The sequence below is a fragment of the Oncorhynchus masou genome, chromosome 3 (assembly GCF_036934945.1).
Source record: "Oncorhynchus masou masou isolate Uvic2021 chromosome 3, UVic_Omas_1.1, whole genome shotgun sequence".
In the NCBI taxonomy this organism is placed as follows: domain Eukaryota; kingdom Metazoa; phylum Chordata; class Actinopteri; order Salmoniformes; family Salmonidae; genus Oncorhynchus; species Oncorhynchus masou.
In genome coordinates, this window is record NC_088214.1 from 48,162,106 (window position 1) to 48,180,774 (window position 18,669).

General features: G+C 41.7%; 1 protein-coding gene across 4 annotated transcripts in view; it reads left to right on the plus strand.

Moving 5' to 3' along the window:
- Positions 1 to 9,693, plus strand: part of slc39a6 (solute carrier family 39 member 6) — a 38,102-nt gene extending 28,409 nt beyond the window's left edge. For all 4 annotated transcript variants that reach the window (XM_064943005.1, XM_064943028.1, XM_064943012.1 and 1 more), the window contains exons 8-12: positions 3,018 to 3,102; positions 3,632 to 4,027; positions 4,454 to 4,534; positions 5,005 to 5,195; positions 8,316 to 9,693. In XM_064943005.1, the coding sequence (XP_064799077.1) occupies positions 3,018 to 3,102; positions 3,632 to 4,027; positions 4,454 to 4,534; positions 5,005 to 5,195; positions 8,316 to 8,468 (906 nt within the window). In that variant the 3' untranslated portion in view covers positions 8,469 to 9,693. The remainder of the gene's footprint in view (positions 1 to 3,017; positions 3,103 to 3,631; positions 4,028 to 4,453; positions 4,535 to 5,004; positions 5,196 to 8,315) is intronic.
- Positions 9,694 to 18,669: the final 8,976 nt, after the last annotated feature.

Here is an 18,669-nt window from a genome sequence, read left to right on the forward strand (position 1 = left end):
ACTGACTGACTGACTGACTGAGGGAGAGAGACACTGACTGACTGAGAGAGACACTGACTGACTGACTGAGGGAGAGAGACACTGACTGACTGAGAGAGACACTGACTGACTGACTGAGGGAGAGAGACACTGACTGACTGACTGAGGGAGAGAGACACTGACTGACTGACTGAGGGAGAGAGACACTGACTGACTGACTGACTGAGGGAGACACTGACTGACTGACTGACTGAGGGAGGGAGACACTGACTGACTGACTGAGGGAGAGAGACACTGACTGACTGACTGAGGGAGACACTGACTGACTGACTGAGGGAGAGAGACACTGACTGACTGACTGAGGGAGAGAGACACTGACTGACTGACTGAGGGAGACACTGACTGACTGACTGAGAGAGACACTGACTGACTGACTGAGGGAGACACTGACTGAGGGAGACACTGACTGACTGACTGACTGAGGGAGACACTTTTTGACTGAGTGAGGGAGACACTGACTCAGGGAGACACTGACTGACTGACTGACTGATGAACCAGACTTGTGGAGGTCTACACTTGTTTTTCTCAGGTCTTGGTTGATTTAGTTTGATTTTCCCATGATTTCAAGCAAAGAGACACTGAGTTTGAAGGTAGGCCTTGAAATACATCCACAGGTACACCTCCAATTGACTCAAATTATGTCAATTAGCCTATCAGAAGCTTCTATAGCCATGACATAATTTTCTGGAATTTTCCAAGCTCTTTAAAGGCACAGTCAACTAGCTATGATCGATTACTGATGTGGCTTTATTAAATGCATCAGTGTCGATCAGATATTTCCAAACTGGGATACGCGATGCCGTTGGGAGTACCCCAAATAAAAATGTGATTCTCGCCAATTCCACAAATGGTCCATATTTAGCCAAGTGTAGCTGCTGCTGCTCATGTTGGGATCTGTAATGACAGGGAGACATAGTGACGTGGTAACGCGCGTGCAAGTATTGACACGTTTTTTTGAGTTGAGAGACGAGCTTTATAGGGAGACTTGATTACACACAGGTGGATTGTATTTATCATCATTAGTCATTTAGGGCAACATTGGATCATTCAGAGATCCTCACTGAACTTCTGGAGAGAGTTTGCTGCACTGAAAGTAAAGGGGCTGAATAATTTTGCACGCCCAATTTTTCAGTTTTTGATTTGTTAAAAAAGTTTGAAATATCCAATAAATGTCGGTCCACTTCATGATTGTGTCCCACTTGTTGTTGATTCTTCACAAAAAAATACAGTTTTATATCTTTATGTTTGAAGCCTGAAATGTGGCAAAAGGTCGCAAAGTTCATTGGGGCCGAATACTTTCGCAAGGCACTGTATATTTTCCCATCAATTCCCATTATTAAAGTGGCTGGAGTTGAGTCAGTGTGTTGGCAGCAGCCACTCAATGTTAGTGGTGGCTGTTTAACAGTCTGATGGCCTTGAGATAGAGACTGAAAAACAGCTTCTCGGTCCCAGCTTTGATGCACCTGTACTGACCTCGCCTTCTGGAAGATAGCGGGGTGAACAGGCAGTTACTCGGGTGGTTGTTGTCCTTGATGATCTTTATGGCCTTCCTGTGACATCGGGTGGTGTAGGTGTCCTGGAGGGCAGGTAGTTTGCCCCCGGTGATGCGTTGTGCAGACCTCTACCCTCTGGAGAGCCTTACGGTTGTGGGCGGAGCAGTTGCCGTACCAGGCGGTGATACAGCCCGCCAGGATGCTCTCGATTGTGCATCTGTAGAAGTTTGTGTGCTTTTGGTGACAAGCCAAATTTCTTCAGCCTCCTGAGGTTGAAGAGGCGCTGCTGCGCCTTCTTCACGATGCTGTCTGTGTGGGTGGACCAATTCAGTTTGTCTGTGATGTGTACGCCGATGAACTTAACTTACTACCCTCTCCACTACTGTTCCATCGATGTGGATAGAGGGGTGTTCCCTCTGCTGTTTCCTGAAGTCTACAATCATCTCCTTAGTTTTGTTGAGTGTGAGGTTATTTTCCTGACACCACACTCCGAGGGCCCTCACCACCTCCCTGTAGGCCGTCTCGTCGTTGTTGGTAATCAAGCCTACCACTGTTGTGTTGTCCGCAAACTTGATGATTTGAGTTGGAGGCGTGCGTGGCCACGCAGTCGTGGGTGAGCAGGGAGTACAGGAGAGGGCTCAGAACGCACCCTTGTGGGGCCCCAGTGTTGAGGATCAGCGGGGTGGAGATGTTGTTACCTACCCTCACCACCTGGGGGCGGCCCGTCAGGAAGTCCAGTACCCAGTTGCACAGGGCGGGGTTGAGACCCAGGGTCTCGAGCTTGATGACGAGTTTGGAGGGTACTATGGTGTTAAATGCTGAGCTGTAGTCGATGAACAGCATTCTCACATAGGTATTCCTCTTGTCCAGATTGGTTAGGGCAGTGTGGTTGAGATTGCATCGTCTGTGGACCTATTTGGGCGGTAAGCAAATTAGAGTGGGTCTAGGGTGCCAGGTAGGGTAGAGGTGAGTGCGACGGGGTGGTAGAGGCTGTTCCAAGGGTGCAACTCAATATTAGGAAGGTGCTCTTAAAGTGTGTTTAACTATACTTGTACTATACTTGTTTTACAAACTGGGGAACTTTTGTCTCCACATTGTGAAATGCTATTTCTAGGGGGTTTAGGGTTAGGAGCTAGGGTTGGGGTTAGGTAAAATAGGATTTTGAATGGGACTGAATTGTGTGTCCCCACAAGGTTAGTTATACAAGACGTGTGTGTGTGTACAATTTCTGCCGAGACGACTACATTTTAAATGGATAGTCGATTCAATGAATGGGAGCAGCTAGCTTCTCATTGCTCTTATGCTAGTAGCAATGCCCCCTCAACCTTTTCACCACTGCTGAAAACAATCCTAGGCGAAATACCGTTGCAACTACATGGTTCCATCATTCAGCATCTTGTATTTCTTCTTTTAATTTCATGTATGTTGTGATCTGCAGTTACATAAATGTGATTATCTTTGTTCTTATCACTATTAACCAAACAGGTGAAGAAATATGACCAGAATGATGACAAGGTGGATCCTGAGAAACTACCGGGCCTGGAGGAGAATGACCTAAAGCCAATTGAAGGTCAATCTGAAAGAGATCGTCGAGGGTTGTGGAGACATTCACTCTGTCTCAGTGTGTTAAAACACAGATGCAGAGACAAAGTTTGACTTCCTAGTTTTATAATCCTAAAATTTATTGACAATGCATGCAACCAACTTTTACTTACTTTATTTTTATGACGTCTATTTGACAGGGATAATGCACATTAATCAGCATTTATGTAATGCATGTGCCAGATTTGGCTCAAAGGCTAATTTCACCAGTAAGACATTGTCCTTGTGTCGGACCAAAAAGACCAAAGGATTAACATTTAAACGACCATGTGTTGTGGGTTAGCAATTACTTTGAATTACTTTCGGAGCACATTGTTGCTAGTGTTTGAGTTCGAATCCGACCCATGCAATTTCTAACACACACTGTCCGCCTAACTTTGTTTCTCTCACTGTCTCTTTCCAATAAACATGAAAAATACAGAAATGAGTGAATTCCCATTCTTTAAAAAACACAAAACAATTAACCCTGCCTTCTGTCGTGTCCATTTCCCCCAAAGATGTGAATACTAATGGAGGTGGCAACTTCGGCGACCACCACAACGATGGGCTCCACCGGGTCAGCGAGGAGGAGGAGGTAATGCTGGCGCCCGCCACCTCACCCGAGGGCTATGCCTCCATGTCGGGCTCGGCTGCTGCCACCTACACAGCAGGGGACTGTGAGAACAAGTGCCACTCCCACTTCCACGACACGGTGGGCGAGGCAGACAACCTGCACCACCACCACCACGAATACCATCACATCCTGCACCACCACCACTCTCAGAACCACCATCCACACAGCCACTCGCATTCGTATTCGGAACAGCACTTCCAGCAGGCGGGTGTGGCCACGCTGGCCTGGATGGTTATCATGGGCGACGGGCTGCACAACTTCAGTGACGGCCTGGCCATCGGTGGGTTCACGTTTTAACTTGGCCTCAACAAGGGGAAAGCGTCAGGTTGATAATGCTGTTTAAGGTTTTGTTTTTCTTTTCAGCGATTTGAGGATGACCTAAATAAATTGACGAGGGGAGAAATGAGTTTGCGCTATTACAGAATCAATCAAATGTATTTATATAGCCCTTCTTACATCAGCTGATATCTCAAAGTGCTGTACAGAAACTTTATTTCTTAACGTTTTTGTAAAGGGGATACCTAGTCAGTTGCACAACTGAATGCATGCAACATAAATGTCTTCCACATTTAACCCAATCCCTCTGTGTCAGAGAGGGGCTGCCTTAATCAACGTCCACATCATCGGAGCCCGGGGAGCAGTTGTTGTTTTTGGGTTAACGGTCTTGCTCAAGGGTTATTTCATGTTTCTTAATGGCTTATGACAGGGGCGGCGTTCACGGAAGGGCTGTCCAGTGGCCTCAGTACGTCGGTAGCCGTGTTCTGCCATGAACTGCCTCACGAGCTGGGTAAGACTAAACAGCCTAGCCAATACTTACAGCTGTCATTTTAACTTGAGGCGGACACTTTTCATGTTGAATGAACACCCCCTCTTTTTGTTTTTTAACAGTAGCTGTCAAAACTGCTTTCAAAGGTGTGGTTTTCCCCAATTGCATCAAAATGTTGTGCAATGACTGGGCTTTTGCATGTTTCTCTCCCTGTGGCAGTAGCACTTGCAATTTGAAAGCACTTCGAGGGATGTTTTGTTCTCTCATAGAACGCACAACGACAAGCTGACCAATAGACAAGTTTGCTACTATGGGATTGTCTTCATAAATGTGGACAGCTTTAGCATCTTGAAAGTGCGCCTATTCATAAATCAGTGCCGCTGCTAAAGGAATCTAGAAAATAACACTGCCTAGTGCGCTGCTCATTGAATTGTTGCATCGTTTTCTCCGGTCCATGTGTCCTAAAGCCTTGCATCCTTCCTCCCCCTTAGGTGACTTCGCTGTGCTGTTGAAGGCTGGCATGACAGTGCGACAGGCCATTCTCTACAACATGCTGTCTGCCATGATGGCGTACCTGGGCATGATCACGGGCATCCTCATTGGGCACTACGCTGACAACATCTGCATGTGGATCTTCGCCCTCACCGCCGGGCTCTTCATGTATGTTGCCCTGGTGGACATGGTAAGTCCCATGATTTGAACATTATTAACATGCATGTCTGTGTACTTGCATGTTCTTGAAAGGACATTGTAAAGAAGATGGTGTAGCTTTGTAAATGATAGCATTATTGGCCATACTTTTTCAGTGTTTTGCACAGGCCATAGTCATATTCAGTAGGGGTGTAATGGTACATATTCGTACCGAACTGTTCCTATAAGGACCTTATTTTTAATAAAAAAACTTTAGGTCAATAGGCTATGCCTACGCTGCGTTGTGTGCCTCTTGAGTAAATCAGAGCTGAAAAAACAAACATTTCGGGCTATTCTGCTTAAACAACTAGAGCCTATGCTCACGTAATGAAAATTTGGATCTTAATTGCTGCGTTTCAAACTTTATTTTTTTGTGTGGCGCAGCCAGGAACTAGTTACAGTGGTGGAAAAAGTACTTAACTGTCATACTTGAGTAAAAGTAAAGATACCTTTTTTTTAATAGAAAATGACTCAAGTGAAAGTCACCCAGTGAAATACTACTTGAGTAAAAGTATTTGGTTTTAAATATAAAAAACAACAATAGAAAAGTAACTGTAAAAAATATACTTAAATATCAAGATAAAAAGTAAGAATAATTTCAAATTCCTTAAATTACGCAGACTAGATGGCACAATTGTCTGTTTTTTATTTATTTACGGTTAGCCTGGGGTACACTCAGACAAACTAAGCATTTGTGTTTGAGTCTGCCAGATCAGGGGCAGTAGGTATGACCAGGGATGTTATCTTGATAAGTGTGTTAATTGGACCATTGTCTGTCCTGCTAAGCATTAAAAATGTAACGAGTACTTTTGGGTGTCAGAAAATATTTGGAGTAAAAAGTACAAGTATTTTCTGTAGGACTGTAGGGAAGTAAATGCAAAAGTTGACAAAAATATAAATAATAAACTACAGATATATTGGGGCAGCAGGGAGCCTAAGAGCATTGGGCCAGTAACTGAAAGGTTGCTGGATCGAATCCCTGAGCTGACAAGGTAAGTGTGTCGTTCTGCCCCTGAACAAGGCAGTTAATGATGGCCTACCGGGGAACAGTGGGTTGTAAATAAGAATTTGTTCTTAACTGACTTGCCTAGTTAAATAAATGTATAAAAAGTTGTACTTTAAAGTATTTTTACTTAAGCACTTTACACCACTGACTAGTTATGTACGATGGTGAATAGTGGGGTTGATAAACCTGGAGGATTCTCCATCCTCGTTATGTCCAGTTTGGGAACATTTTTGGCTTCCACAGGAGAGTCCTGTGAAAAAGACACATGACAGCTTGGGGTTTAAAGCACCTAAAGACTTGCAGACGATGTGAAACAAGATTCTCTGGTCTAACCAAGCTTGAACTCGCCATGCATCACGTCTGGAGGAAACCTGGCGCCATCCCTACGGTGAAGCACGGTGGTGGCAGCATCATGCTGTGGGGATGTTTTTCTGCGGAAGGGACTGGGAGTCAGTCAGGATCGAGGGAATGATGAGCAGCGCAAAGTACAGAGAGATCCTTGATGAAAACCTGCTCCAGAAGACAGGACCTCAGACTGGGATAAAGGTTCACCTTCCAACAGGACAACAACCCTAAGCACACAGCCAAGACATTGCAGGAGTAGTCTCTGAATGTCCTTGGGTGGTCCAGCCAGAGCCTGGACTTGAACTCAATCTAGCATCTCTGGAGAGATCTGAAAATAGCTGTGCAGCGACACTCCCCATCAAACCTGACGGACTTTGAGAGGATCTGCAGAGAAGAATGGGAGAAACTCCCCAAATGCAGGTGTGCCAAGCTTGTAGCGTCATACCCAAGAAGACTCGAGGCTGTAATCTCGAGGCTGCCAAAGGGGCTTCAACAAAAGTACTGAGTAAAGGGTTCGAAGACTTATGTCAATGTGATTTTCCAGTTTTTAGCAAAAAAAAAAAAATGCAAACCTTTCTAAGCCTGTTTTTGCTTTGTCATTATGGGGTATTTTGTATAGATTGAGGGGAAAAGACTATTTACAACATTTTAGAATAAAGCTGTAACGTAACAAAATGTGGAAAATGTCAAGGGGTCTGAATACCTTCCGAAGGCACTGTAACATCACATACCGGAGTGGGAAATGAGAAAACATTATAGCATAGGCCAATACAATGTCTAAGCCATGCTTACATATCTATTTCACACGCATATTGCACTTTATTTTAGTGTTGTTGATGAGTAATTGTGTGTTTTTTTAATTTAAGAAAAAAGTGTTGGTGTTTCTGATTTTGTTCTCTTATCAGTCATTATGTCTCGTGACAATGTATGGAATCAGGAATACCAACACTTTGCATTTTCTTACTGTACTATATTTTTGTTTAACTGTTGACATTTCATTTAAATGGCAATACGTACCGAAACATGGGGTTGGTGAACTGTTACACCCCTAATTTTCAGGCCATGCAACTGTTTTTAGCAGTAGTCAGTTGTCCTCCCACCAACAGAGCAACATTGAGTTTGTTTTGTTAACCAACCGTCATTACCGTCTTGTGCTGGTTCAGCAGGACTTGTCAAAAAATACCCATCCCATCAAGGCAAACAGAATTGTACTGTTGCTGATAAGTGGCCCTCTGAACCATATGGCCTCTTCACACACACACCGTAAGAGACGCAGGTAGGGACTGACTGGGCTGTCACAGGCAGCTGTTGTACAGCCCAGCAATGTCTCCTCAAGTCTGACCTCTTGTGGCCATGTTGAATGCATGTGATGTCTTCCAAAGCTGCATAATAGCAATTTCTCGACCAGGAATACATTTAAGGTGCGTCTGTGATTTGAAGGCTTCTGTTACCACAAATTTACATTACAAGCGGCTTAGTGGCATTTCAAAATATAGTAAAAGTATGGATCTCTTGTGATGTCAATATCTCAATGTCAATATACATTCGATCAATCGTGCAGCCCTACCATCATGCATTTAAAAGCAAAAGTGTTTGTGTAATTGGTTGGAGAGCATTTCCACCATTTGTTAAATCCTTTAGCGGAAGGGTGGAGAATGGGGATGCAGGCTTGGCCTGTTTAATTGATTCTATGCCTTGAATTAGAAGCTGCTTTCCCAGATAAACACTGGTTTGTACTGAATGGAAGTTGACGTTTTACAGGTCCCGGAGATGCTCCACAACGATGCTGGGGACCACGGCTTCAGCCACTGCGGCTTCTTCCTGCTCCAGAACGCAGGCATCCTGTTGGGCTTCTGCATCATGCTGCTCATCGCAATCTTTGAACACAAAATCCAGCTGGAAATAGACCTCTAAACTGATGGATCTCAAACCTGGTCTCCAAGGACCCCTGTGTTTGCAGGTTTGAATCCAAACCGAACTTGGTACTGGGAGAAGGAATAGATTAATCGAACATGGTTAGTTGATTAGAACAGAATGTAGCCTTAAGTTTGATGTTAAGCCCACATTCACAGGCATCCTTGGAAAACCAGCAGTGTTAAGAAACACTCCTCAGACTGACAGGACCAAGCGCCGTGTGTCTCACCTGCCGAGTGGCCACATCGAGTCAGCCATTACTGTGTCTTTCCCTCTCCTCCAAGAAGTGAAAAAGAAATGAAGTGTGAACATTTCTTTTTGGTCAAGGTTCACCTGTTGCAAAATGTCAATTGGCATGTATTCTGTATGTGTTTTTTTATGTCTGTCAAACCTTTGTTGCATAGTTGTCTGTCTTCCCTCAGTGTGCTTCATGTTTTATTTCTGGTCAAGATTTACAGTAAAAAACAAAATGGAGGACTGTGTTTTGTTGACGGGATGTTTGGAAAGGACAAGCTTTGTTTGTGGGCGTCAGAACAAGGGCCAATCCTTTAAATGTTGTGTTTATTTAAAATCCACAAGGGTCAAGTGAAAGCTCATTGAAAGCTCATTGATTGGGCAAAGAGGCGCTCAACTTAGATCAGTCTTTTGTCTGTTACATTGTCCACAGAGGAAACTTGGTTGTAAATGTGTTGGAAATTAGCCTTGATTTGCAGAGCTATTTCAGAGGTACAGTATCTCACAAATAACAGTGTTGAGCATTTTCTCCCATGAAAGTAGTCTATTAGAGAAAAAAGGCTCCATCTCTAACCCTAAGTTTGTTAATTTAGCCAGTGTCAGTAGGATATCCAGTCATGGGACTAGATAGATAGCGATCGATCTGATACATGAAAATTCTCTCTTCACTAAGTGATTATAGTGGTAACTTCTTTCAAAGGTCCTATGATGAATGTGTGATCTATGTCTGTTCAGAATGAAGCCACTCAAAGTGGTATGTTTTTAAGTTATCGTGACGATCTCATCTCGCTGTGTTTTGAGAAGATAACCAAAGGTTTGGTTAGGAAAAAATGAATGTTTTCATCCGTTTCACACACTGTTTAGGAAGAGGTATATCATGAAGAGAACCTGTTTGTGTGCCATTATTTTACTGTTGTGTACGTCAGGCAGCTTTGGATGTAATATGTGTTCCTTTTACATTCCAGAAGAAAATAAAAGTTATTGCCTATCACCACCTCTTTGGCCTCACTGGATAAGTAGAGTATGACTGCACCCACAAGAATGTAACGTGAACATTGAAAAGACTTTTGATCTGGAACTTGAAAGTAGTTATGTTGCTCAGGCAGGTCCTCTGACATTGAACTCAATTGACAGTACCACTGAATAGGGTTGGGCAGTATTCAGATTTTCATACAGTGGGGGGGACAAAACAATTTGAATGTCTGCTGTAACCAAGAAGCTTGATCTTGACACTTTGCTTCCAAAAGAAATGTGTTACGAGTTTAGCTATCTTTAAGTTAGCAAAACAAATGCATTAGCTGGATATAATTTATTTGAAACATCTTAGATGTCTTGTACTTTTAATCACACTGTCGGTATTTGGAATATCCTGGTATACCGCCCAAGCCTACCACTGAAAATTGCTGCCAGAGAAAATGTGAGTTTGCCATCCAGTGGTCAAATGACCATTCTAAATCCATTTGCAGGTAGCAGGTGGTGTGTGTGTGTGTGTGTGTGTATTGGTAATGTAAACACTACCATATCAAGTCATTGTACCTTGTTGAAATACAACATGAGCTACTTGACTTGTAGCAACTGTGATAAGTTGTGATAAGCATTTTAACATCCTCATAGGTAGGGTAACGTATTGTTTGTTACCCTTTTTCGTATTCATGTTCAGCCTTCAAGCAAAGGCACTACAGATGGAAAAAAACATTGGACCTCATTGACAGACCTCTTCATCAACTGGGCTGAGGTGAAGATTCATGGATACAAGCTAATGCATCCAAGCGGGATACTTGTATGTGGTGACCCAGAACAGTCAGGTGTTGACTTCATATTTTCGACCCCCATGGAGTGCCTGTTTGGTCGCTAGCTAACGTTCCATTACCTTCACACCCAAGAAGAGGATACGGAGAAACAAGAATCATGATTATATCATGTCTAACATAGATAACGTTACATTACCTTCACACCCAAGAAGAGGATACGGAGAAACAAGAATCATGATTATATCATGTCTAACATAGATAACGTTACATTATCTTCACAACCAAGAAGAGGATACGGAGAAGCATTAAGAATCATGATTATATCATGTCTAGCATAGATAACGTTACATTACCTTCACACCCAAGAAGAGGATACGGAGAAGCATTAAGAATCATGATTATATCATGTCTAGCATAGATAACGTTACATTACCTTCACACCCAAGAAGAGGATACGGAGAAGCATTAAGAATCATGATTATATCATGTCTAGCATAGATAACGTTACATTACCTTTACACCCAAGAAGAGGATACGGAGAAGCATTAAGAATCATGATTATATCATGTCTAGCATAGATAACGTTCCATTACCTTCACACCCAAGAAGAGGATACGGAGAAGCATTAAGAATCATGATTATATCATGTCTAGCATAGATAACGTTCCATTACCTTCACAACCAAGAAGAGGATACGGAGAAGCATTAAGAATCATGATTATATCATGTCTAGCATAGATAACGTTACATTACCTTCACAACCAAGAAGAGGATACGGAGAAGCATTAAGAATCATGATTATATCATGTCTAGCATAGATAACGTTACATTACCTTCACACCCAAGAAGAGGATACGGAGAAGCGTTAAGAATCATGATTATATCATGTCTAGCATAGATAACGTTACATTACCTTCACAACCAAGAAGACATGGAGTAAGAAACATGATTATATCATTTCTAGCACTGCCAACTAGCTAGCTAAAAAGGGTAGTAGACTTTTACAGACTTTTACAGATCATAGTTTAGCCCAAAACTAATGACTGTTTCAGCATGTGCAATGTAACAATTCAAAAACATTCATTTTAACAAACCTATATTTAAAAACAACACATGCTACTATAGACCTGCTAAATTACTCACATCTAGCATTAATTTAAAAAAAAATATATTTATTTTAAAAGATGCAGCCGTTATTCATAAAGCAAACATTGGATGACTTGGTGAAGGTGTGGTCAAGAGAAGCTATCTGTCACTACCTGATCTGTTTCACCTGTCTTTGTGCTTGTCTCCACCCACCTCCAGGTGTCGCCCATCTTCCCCATTATCCCCTGTGCATTTATACCTGTGTTCACTGTTTGTCTGTTGCCAGTTTGTATGTCAAGCCTACCAGTGTTTTTTTTTCATATTCCTGGTTCCTTGAGCCCCTGTTTTCTAGGTTTTGATCATTCTGCCTGCCTGCCGTTCTGTACCTTTTGCCACTGCCCTGAACTACCGACCCCTGCCTGCCCTTGACCTGTCCTTTGCCTGACCCCTGTTTATATAAAAAACGTTTGTTATTCGAACTGCATCTGGGTCTTTTTTTGATCCTTTAACTATCTGTTTTCCTCACCCTTCTTCGTCCATGGTGCTCGTTCAACGTAGCATTAGGAGAGTCCTGTGAAAATGAACAGTCATGAACTTGTCATTCTGAACAGCACCATCTTTCTAATTGATAACGTTGACATATTGGCATAATATGAAAACTCATGGGCAACATCCTAACCTCTATAAAGTATAAAGACATGTTTAAAGATTTTTTTTAATCAAGCATGTTGCCATGATGTGTAGAAGCTGTTATTGAACAAAAGGGAATATTAATCAAAGATCCATAGAAAACGTTTATCATTAGAAAAATATTGTCTCACGTTAATCAGGACAGCCTTGGTCAAGTCACAAAGGGCTTTACAGCAACGTTACAGCTTTCCAACTGTAACATCAGCTCTAGCGTACACTGAGCGCACAAAACACCTTTGAACACCTGCTCTTCAATTGACAAAACTTTTGGCAGTGGTTAGTCGCTAAATTAGTTACTAAACTCAGAGCGTGCACATTCGACATCGGCAAATGTAGTTTTGATTCACGGAAAAATAAACCACCAGTCGCAAGTTAGGTCAAGGTGTTGTATTCTTTTTCAAATTCGGTTGCAAATATTATTGAATTTATTCACATATCAAGCTACAAGTTTGCAAGTGTTTCACAACTACAAAGCTGATTATACAAGTGCAACTCATATTTTACATGTGCCAATCATATATTACATGCTTGTACACTTATGTCTCTATTTTACTTGAATTGATAACAGAAACATTTTAAATAATACCATGACTAGACAGAAGTATGTGGACACCCCTTCAAATTAGTGGATTCCATTGCTGACAGATGTATAAAATCAAGCACACACCATGCAATTTCCATAGGGTACAGTATAGTACAGTACAGTAGAGCACATTATATATGTCTATGTTATGGCCAACTATATTAACAAAAGGCATAAGCTGATGCACCCAAACATGTCCTGTAAAGGTGTTGACTTTACCCTGAAATAAGCACTGTGTGCTGAAACATTTGAGAGCATAATTAGAGGGTGCAACATTATGTCTTTATTTTTATTGGCCCAATAAATGTCAATGTTGGGGCTCTTGGAGGGTTGGTGCCGCCATGCTGGTTACACTGTAAGACATTTCTGTATTTTCAACAGTAAAAAACTGTAAATGTGTTTAACAGCATTAATGCTGTAGATTACACTGCATTGTGGGTAAAAATCTGGAAAATATGTAGTTTATGCCTACTGTATATTCAAGTTATTTGTTTCAATCGCCAACCTCATGCTGTCAGGTGAGACACATGAAGCTCGGACTATTTTAGTAAATATCTTCTTGACGCAGCTGTGAAGTGGAATGATATTTTCAGCAGTTGCTGGTTAAGGTACTTTGACTTGTTTAGAAGTATCTTTATTGCAGAATAGTGGTGTTTTACTGTTAACCTAATATTGCATTAGAGCTGCCACTTTCTTCTAATGAGTAGGCTTGCATGTTGATTAATTCACACAACTATCACACCCATGCATATTATTAAATTACACTGATGTTCCAGATAACATGGTTTTATATTTGTTGATAACTAATATTGAAAGGTGATAGGATGCAATCTACTTAGATTAGAAGGCCCAGGCTACTTCATCCTAACGTAAACTAAACACATTGGAAATAAAACAAATACTGCCATGTGATAAAGGATAGCATGTCCAATATACACTGAGTGTACAAAACATTAGGAACACCTTCTCTTGCCATTACAGCCATACAGGTGAATTCAGGTGAAAGCTATGATCCCTTATTGATTGATGTCACATGTTAAATCCATTTCGATCAGTGTAGATGAAGGGGAGGAGACAGGTTAAAGGAGGATTTCTAAGCCTTTAGACAATTGAGACATGGATAGTATATGTTTGCCATTCAGAGGGTGGATGGGGAAAACAAAATATTTAAGTGCCTTTGAATGGGGTATGGTACTAGGTGCCAGGCGCACCGGTTTGAGTGTGTCAAGAAGTGCAGCACTGCTGAGTTTTTCATGCTCAACCGTTTCCCGTGTGTATCAAGAATGGTCCACCACCCAAAGGACATCCAGCCAACTTGACATAACTTGTGGGAAGCAGCTCCCCTGGGAGCGCAGAATAAATATTAACCTGCACGGAGATGCATGAGGTTGAACTTCACTAAACCTTCTCGAGTTTTCCCCCTCAGTTAACCTCTACGGGATCGGTTGCCCCCCGCGGGACGGTTGAGCTAACGTAGGCTAATGTGATTAGCATGAGGTTGTAAGTAACAAGAACATTTCCCAGGACATAGACATATCTGACATGGACAGAAAATGTAAATTCTTGTTAATCTAACTGCACTGTCTAATTTACAGTAGCTATTACAGTAAAATAATACCATGCTATTGTTTGAGAAGAGGGCACAGTTATGAACTTCAAAATGTATTAGTAAACCAATTAGGCACATTTGGGCAGTCTTGATACAACAGTTTGAACAGAAATGCAGTGTTTCATTTGTTCAGTCTAAAACTTTGCACATACACTGCCACCTAGTGGCCAATCTAAATTGCACCTGGGCTGGAATAAGACATGGCCTTTTTCTTGCATTTCAAAGATGCTGGTACAACAACAAAAAAATGCATGTTTTTTTCTTTGTATTATCATTTCCAGATCTAATGTGTTATATTCTCCTACATTCATTTCACATTGATTTCACATATCCACAAACTTCAAAGTATTCAAAGTATTGGATATTTTAGGCTAACAATTTTGAAAGGGTCCGATCTTTAACAGGTCAACGTTTCTCTTTACTGTGGTAATTGTGATCTAATCAACACAATATTAGCCACTTTACAAAAACATAACGCACTATACAAGACTTATTAGTATGCTAAACTAACTATGCTGTAGATTTTGCTGTAGGCAGAATGCATCTGAGTAGGATTCCATTCCGTTGACATGCATAACTCAGCCCATACTCTACACAGACCGGTGTGGCACAACCAATTAGAGCTGAAGTAGGCCTATATGCAAATAGACCATTGCTGTACATGGATATGTGCCATTCACTTTGAACTGGAAAGTTCTTGCATCAAACAACATAACATTTTCAGTCACCTCCTTTTCTGAAGGACAAGTGGATAAGCAGGTTGATGGTAATCCCTGCATGTTTTTTTTCAAAGGTCTCATGGGATGTACGCCTACATTGAACACCACACATTGGTTGCTACTGTAGGCTGAATGTTTGAACAGCTATTTTAAAATGTTATGGGATGAATTTTCTCCATTGTCTTTGATGATAGGGCCACCCTGGTAGGCCGAGATTATGATCAAATAGCCACAGTAGCCTACTTGACCACTGTCTGAAACTTAAATCGGGTACAGCCTGTATTCACAGTAAACACGAGCTGGAAGTTGCACAGAATTTTCACAAGTTGTGCCGAAACAAATGAGCTGGAACATTGGCCGGCATCCCTGTGGGACGCTTTCGACACCTTGTAGAGTCCATGAATTGAGGCTGTTCTGAGGGTAAAAGGGGGTGCAATTCAATATTAGGAAGGTGTTCCTAATGTTTGGTGCACTCCGTGTATGTCTGTGTTCGTATAGCTTCACCCGGCTAACCATTTCTTTAATTTAAACAACATTGTTCCATAATGTTACAGTATTAAATAAACCTGCTCTCTGTACCAGTATTATGCAAACATAGGGTGGCACAGAAAGAAAGGAAAATGTTGTGATTCTGGTGAAATAATCTGTGGTATTGAGTAGGCCAGTGGTTCCCAAACATTTTATAGTCCCGTACCCCTTCAAACATTCAACCTCCAGCTGCGTACTCCCTCGAGCACCAGGGTCAGCGTACTCCCAAATTTGTTTTTGTTTTTTTGCCATCATTGTAAGCCTGACACACGCTGTACGATACATTTATTAAACATAAGAATGAGTGTGAGTTTTTGTCACAACCCAGCCCATGGGAAGTGACAAAGAGCTCTTATAAGACCAGGGCACAAATAATTATAATAATAATCAATCATTTTGCTCTTTATTTAGCCATCTTACATATAATACTTTAATTGTTCAGTAATGGTGAATAACTCACCACAGGTTAATTAATGTTGTGCTTGAAAGGATGCACACAACTCTGCAATGTTGGGTTGTATTGGAGTCTCTGTCTTAAATCATTTTCCACACAGTCTGTGCCTGTATTTAGTTTTCATGCCAGTGAGGGCCGAGAATCCACTCTCACATAGGTATGTGGTTGCAAAGGGCATCAGTGTCTTAACAGCGCAATTTACCAAATTTTACACTGCCGATTTTGCAGGTTTTCCTACTTACAAAGCATGTAGAGGTCTGTAATTTTTATCATAGGTACACTGCAACTGTGAGAGACGGAATCTAAAACGATCCAGAAATCCACATTGTATGATTTTTAAGTAATTAATTTGCATTTTATTGCATGACATAAGTATTTAATCACCTACCAACCAGTAAGAATTCCGGCTCTCACAGACCTGTTAGTTTATCTTTAAGAAGCCCCCCTGTTCTCCACTGATTACCTGTATTAACTGCAACTGTTTGAACTTGTTACCTGTATAAAAGACACCTGTCCACACACTCAATCAAACCTCTCCACAAAGACCAAGACCAGAGAGCTGTGTACGGACATCAGGGTTAAATTGTAGACCTGCACAAGGCTGGGATGGGCTACAGGACAATAGGCAAGCAGCTTGGTGAGAAGGCAATAACTGTTAGCACAATTATTAGAAAATGGAAGAAGTTCAAGATGACAGTCAATCACCCTCGGTCTGGGGCTCCATGCAAGATCTCACCTCGTGGGGCATCAATGATCATGAGGAAGGTGAGGGATCAGCCCAGAACTACATGGCAGGACCTGGTCAATGACCTGAAGAGAGCTGGGACCACAGTCTCAAAGAAAACCATTAGTAACACACTACCCATCATGGATTAAAATCCAGCAGGGTCCCCCTGCTCAAGTCAGCGCATGTCCAGGCCCGTCTTGTATGTCTTCCATTTCCTAATAATTGCTCCCACAGTTGATTTCTTCAAACCAAGCTGCTTACCTATTGCAGATGCAGTCTTTCCAGCCTGGTACAGGTCTACAATTTTGTTTCTGGTGTCCTTTGACAGCTCTTTGGTCTTGGCCATAGTGGAGTTTGGAGTGTGACTGTTTGAGGTTGTGGACAGGTGTCTTTTATACTGATAACAAGTTCAAACAGGTGCCATTTATACAGGTAACGAGTGGAGGACAGAGGAGCCTCTTAAAGAAGAAGTTACTGGTCTGTGAGAGCCAGAAATCTTGCTTGTTTGTAGGTGACCAAATACTTATTTTCCACCATAATTTGCAAATAAATTCATTAAAAATCCTACAATGTGATTTTCTAGATTTTTTTCCCAAATTTTGTCTGTCATAGTTGAAATGTACCTATGATGAAAATTACAGGCCTCCCTCATCTTTAAGTGGGAGAACTTGCACAATTGGTGGCTGACTAAATACTTTTTTTGCCCCACTGTATGTAATGCAATAAAATACAAATTAATTACTTAAAAATCATACAATGTGATTTTCTGGATTTTTGTTTTAAATTCCGTTTCTCACAGTTGAAGTGTACCTATGATAAAAGAAATTACAGACCTCTACATGCTTTGTAAGTAGGGAAACCTGCAAAATTGGCAGTGTCTCAAATACTTGTTCTCCCCACTGTAGCTGTATAGATTCCTGGTTCAAATCATCCCAAGATGATGAACCCTTGAAGATGGAACAAAGTGGATGGCATGGTGGCCCGGAGGAAGCCAGCTGTTCTCAACCCCTACATTGTCCCATTCTCATTAAGTTAGATTGCAGACCTCCAGTGAGGCAAGTACACACACAACACCAGCTTGATATGTCCCAACTTGATACGTCACCTGTCTTTTTACCCACAGAGTAACAGACCTGGTCCTCTCAGGCTCTCATTCTATTCTATGCTTGTCCTGGGGGTGAGAGAAGCTGACAAATCAAAACTGAGGAAGATTGTTACAGAGCCCCATGGGGAACAGCTGATGCCACGCTGACATCTCTCTCCTAGATGCTCTCCTGCCCAACTGTCCTGTTGTGTGCTTCAACTCCTCTGAACCCCCTTACCCTGAAGAGTGTTGCTCCTGATCATAGATCTAGGTTTGTACACGATCCCACATCTCTCTCCTAGATGCTCTCCTGCCCAACTGTCCTGTTGTGTGCTTCAACTCCTCTGAATCAGTGTTGTAATTATGCTCTTATTTGGTTACATATGTGTTAACTGTTCTTGCCAAGTCTGTTGTTAACGTGATGTTAATGTTACCAATTTGAAAAATATATATTTTATGTCCAAATGTATAGTTTTTCTAACATTTTGATTTCTGGGAGAATTTCCCTGTAAATGTTCAACATTATCCTGAGTTGACTGTGTATGCATCCCAATACCCTTTTTCTGAAGTATTATCCACTACCCACATGGTGGTCCTCTGTAGCTCAGTCTGTAGAGCATGGTGCATGCTACTTTAAAATGGAGATGGCATTTATGACAGCACGGGCACCACCATTGAGGCTATAATGGCACAGATACAAAGATGAGACCTCTATATATCTCTATGGTGTCTAGTG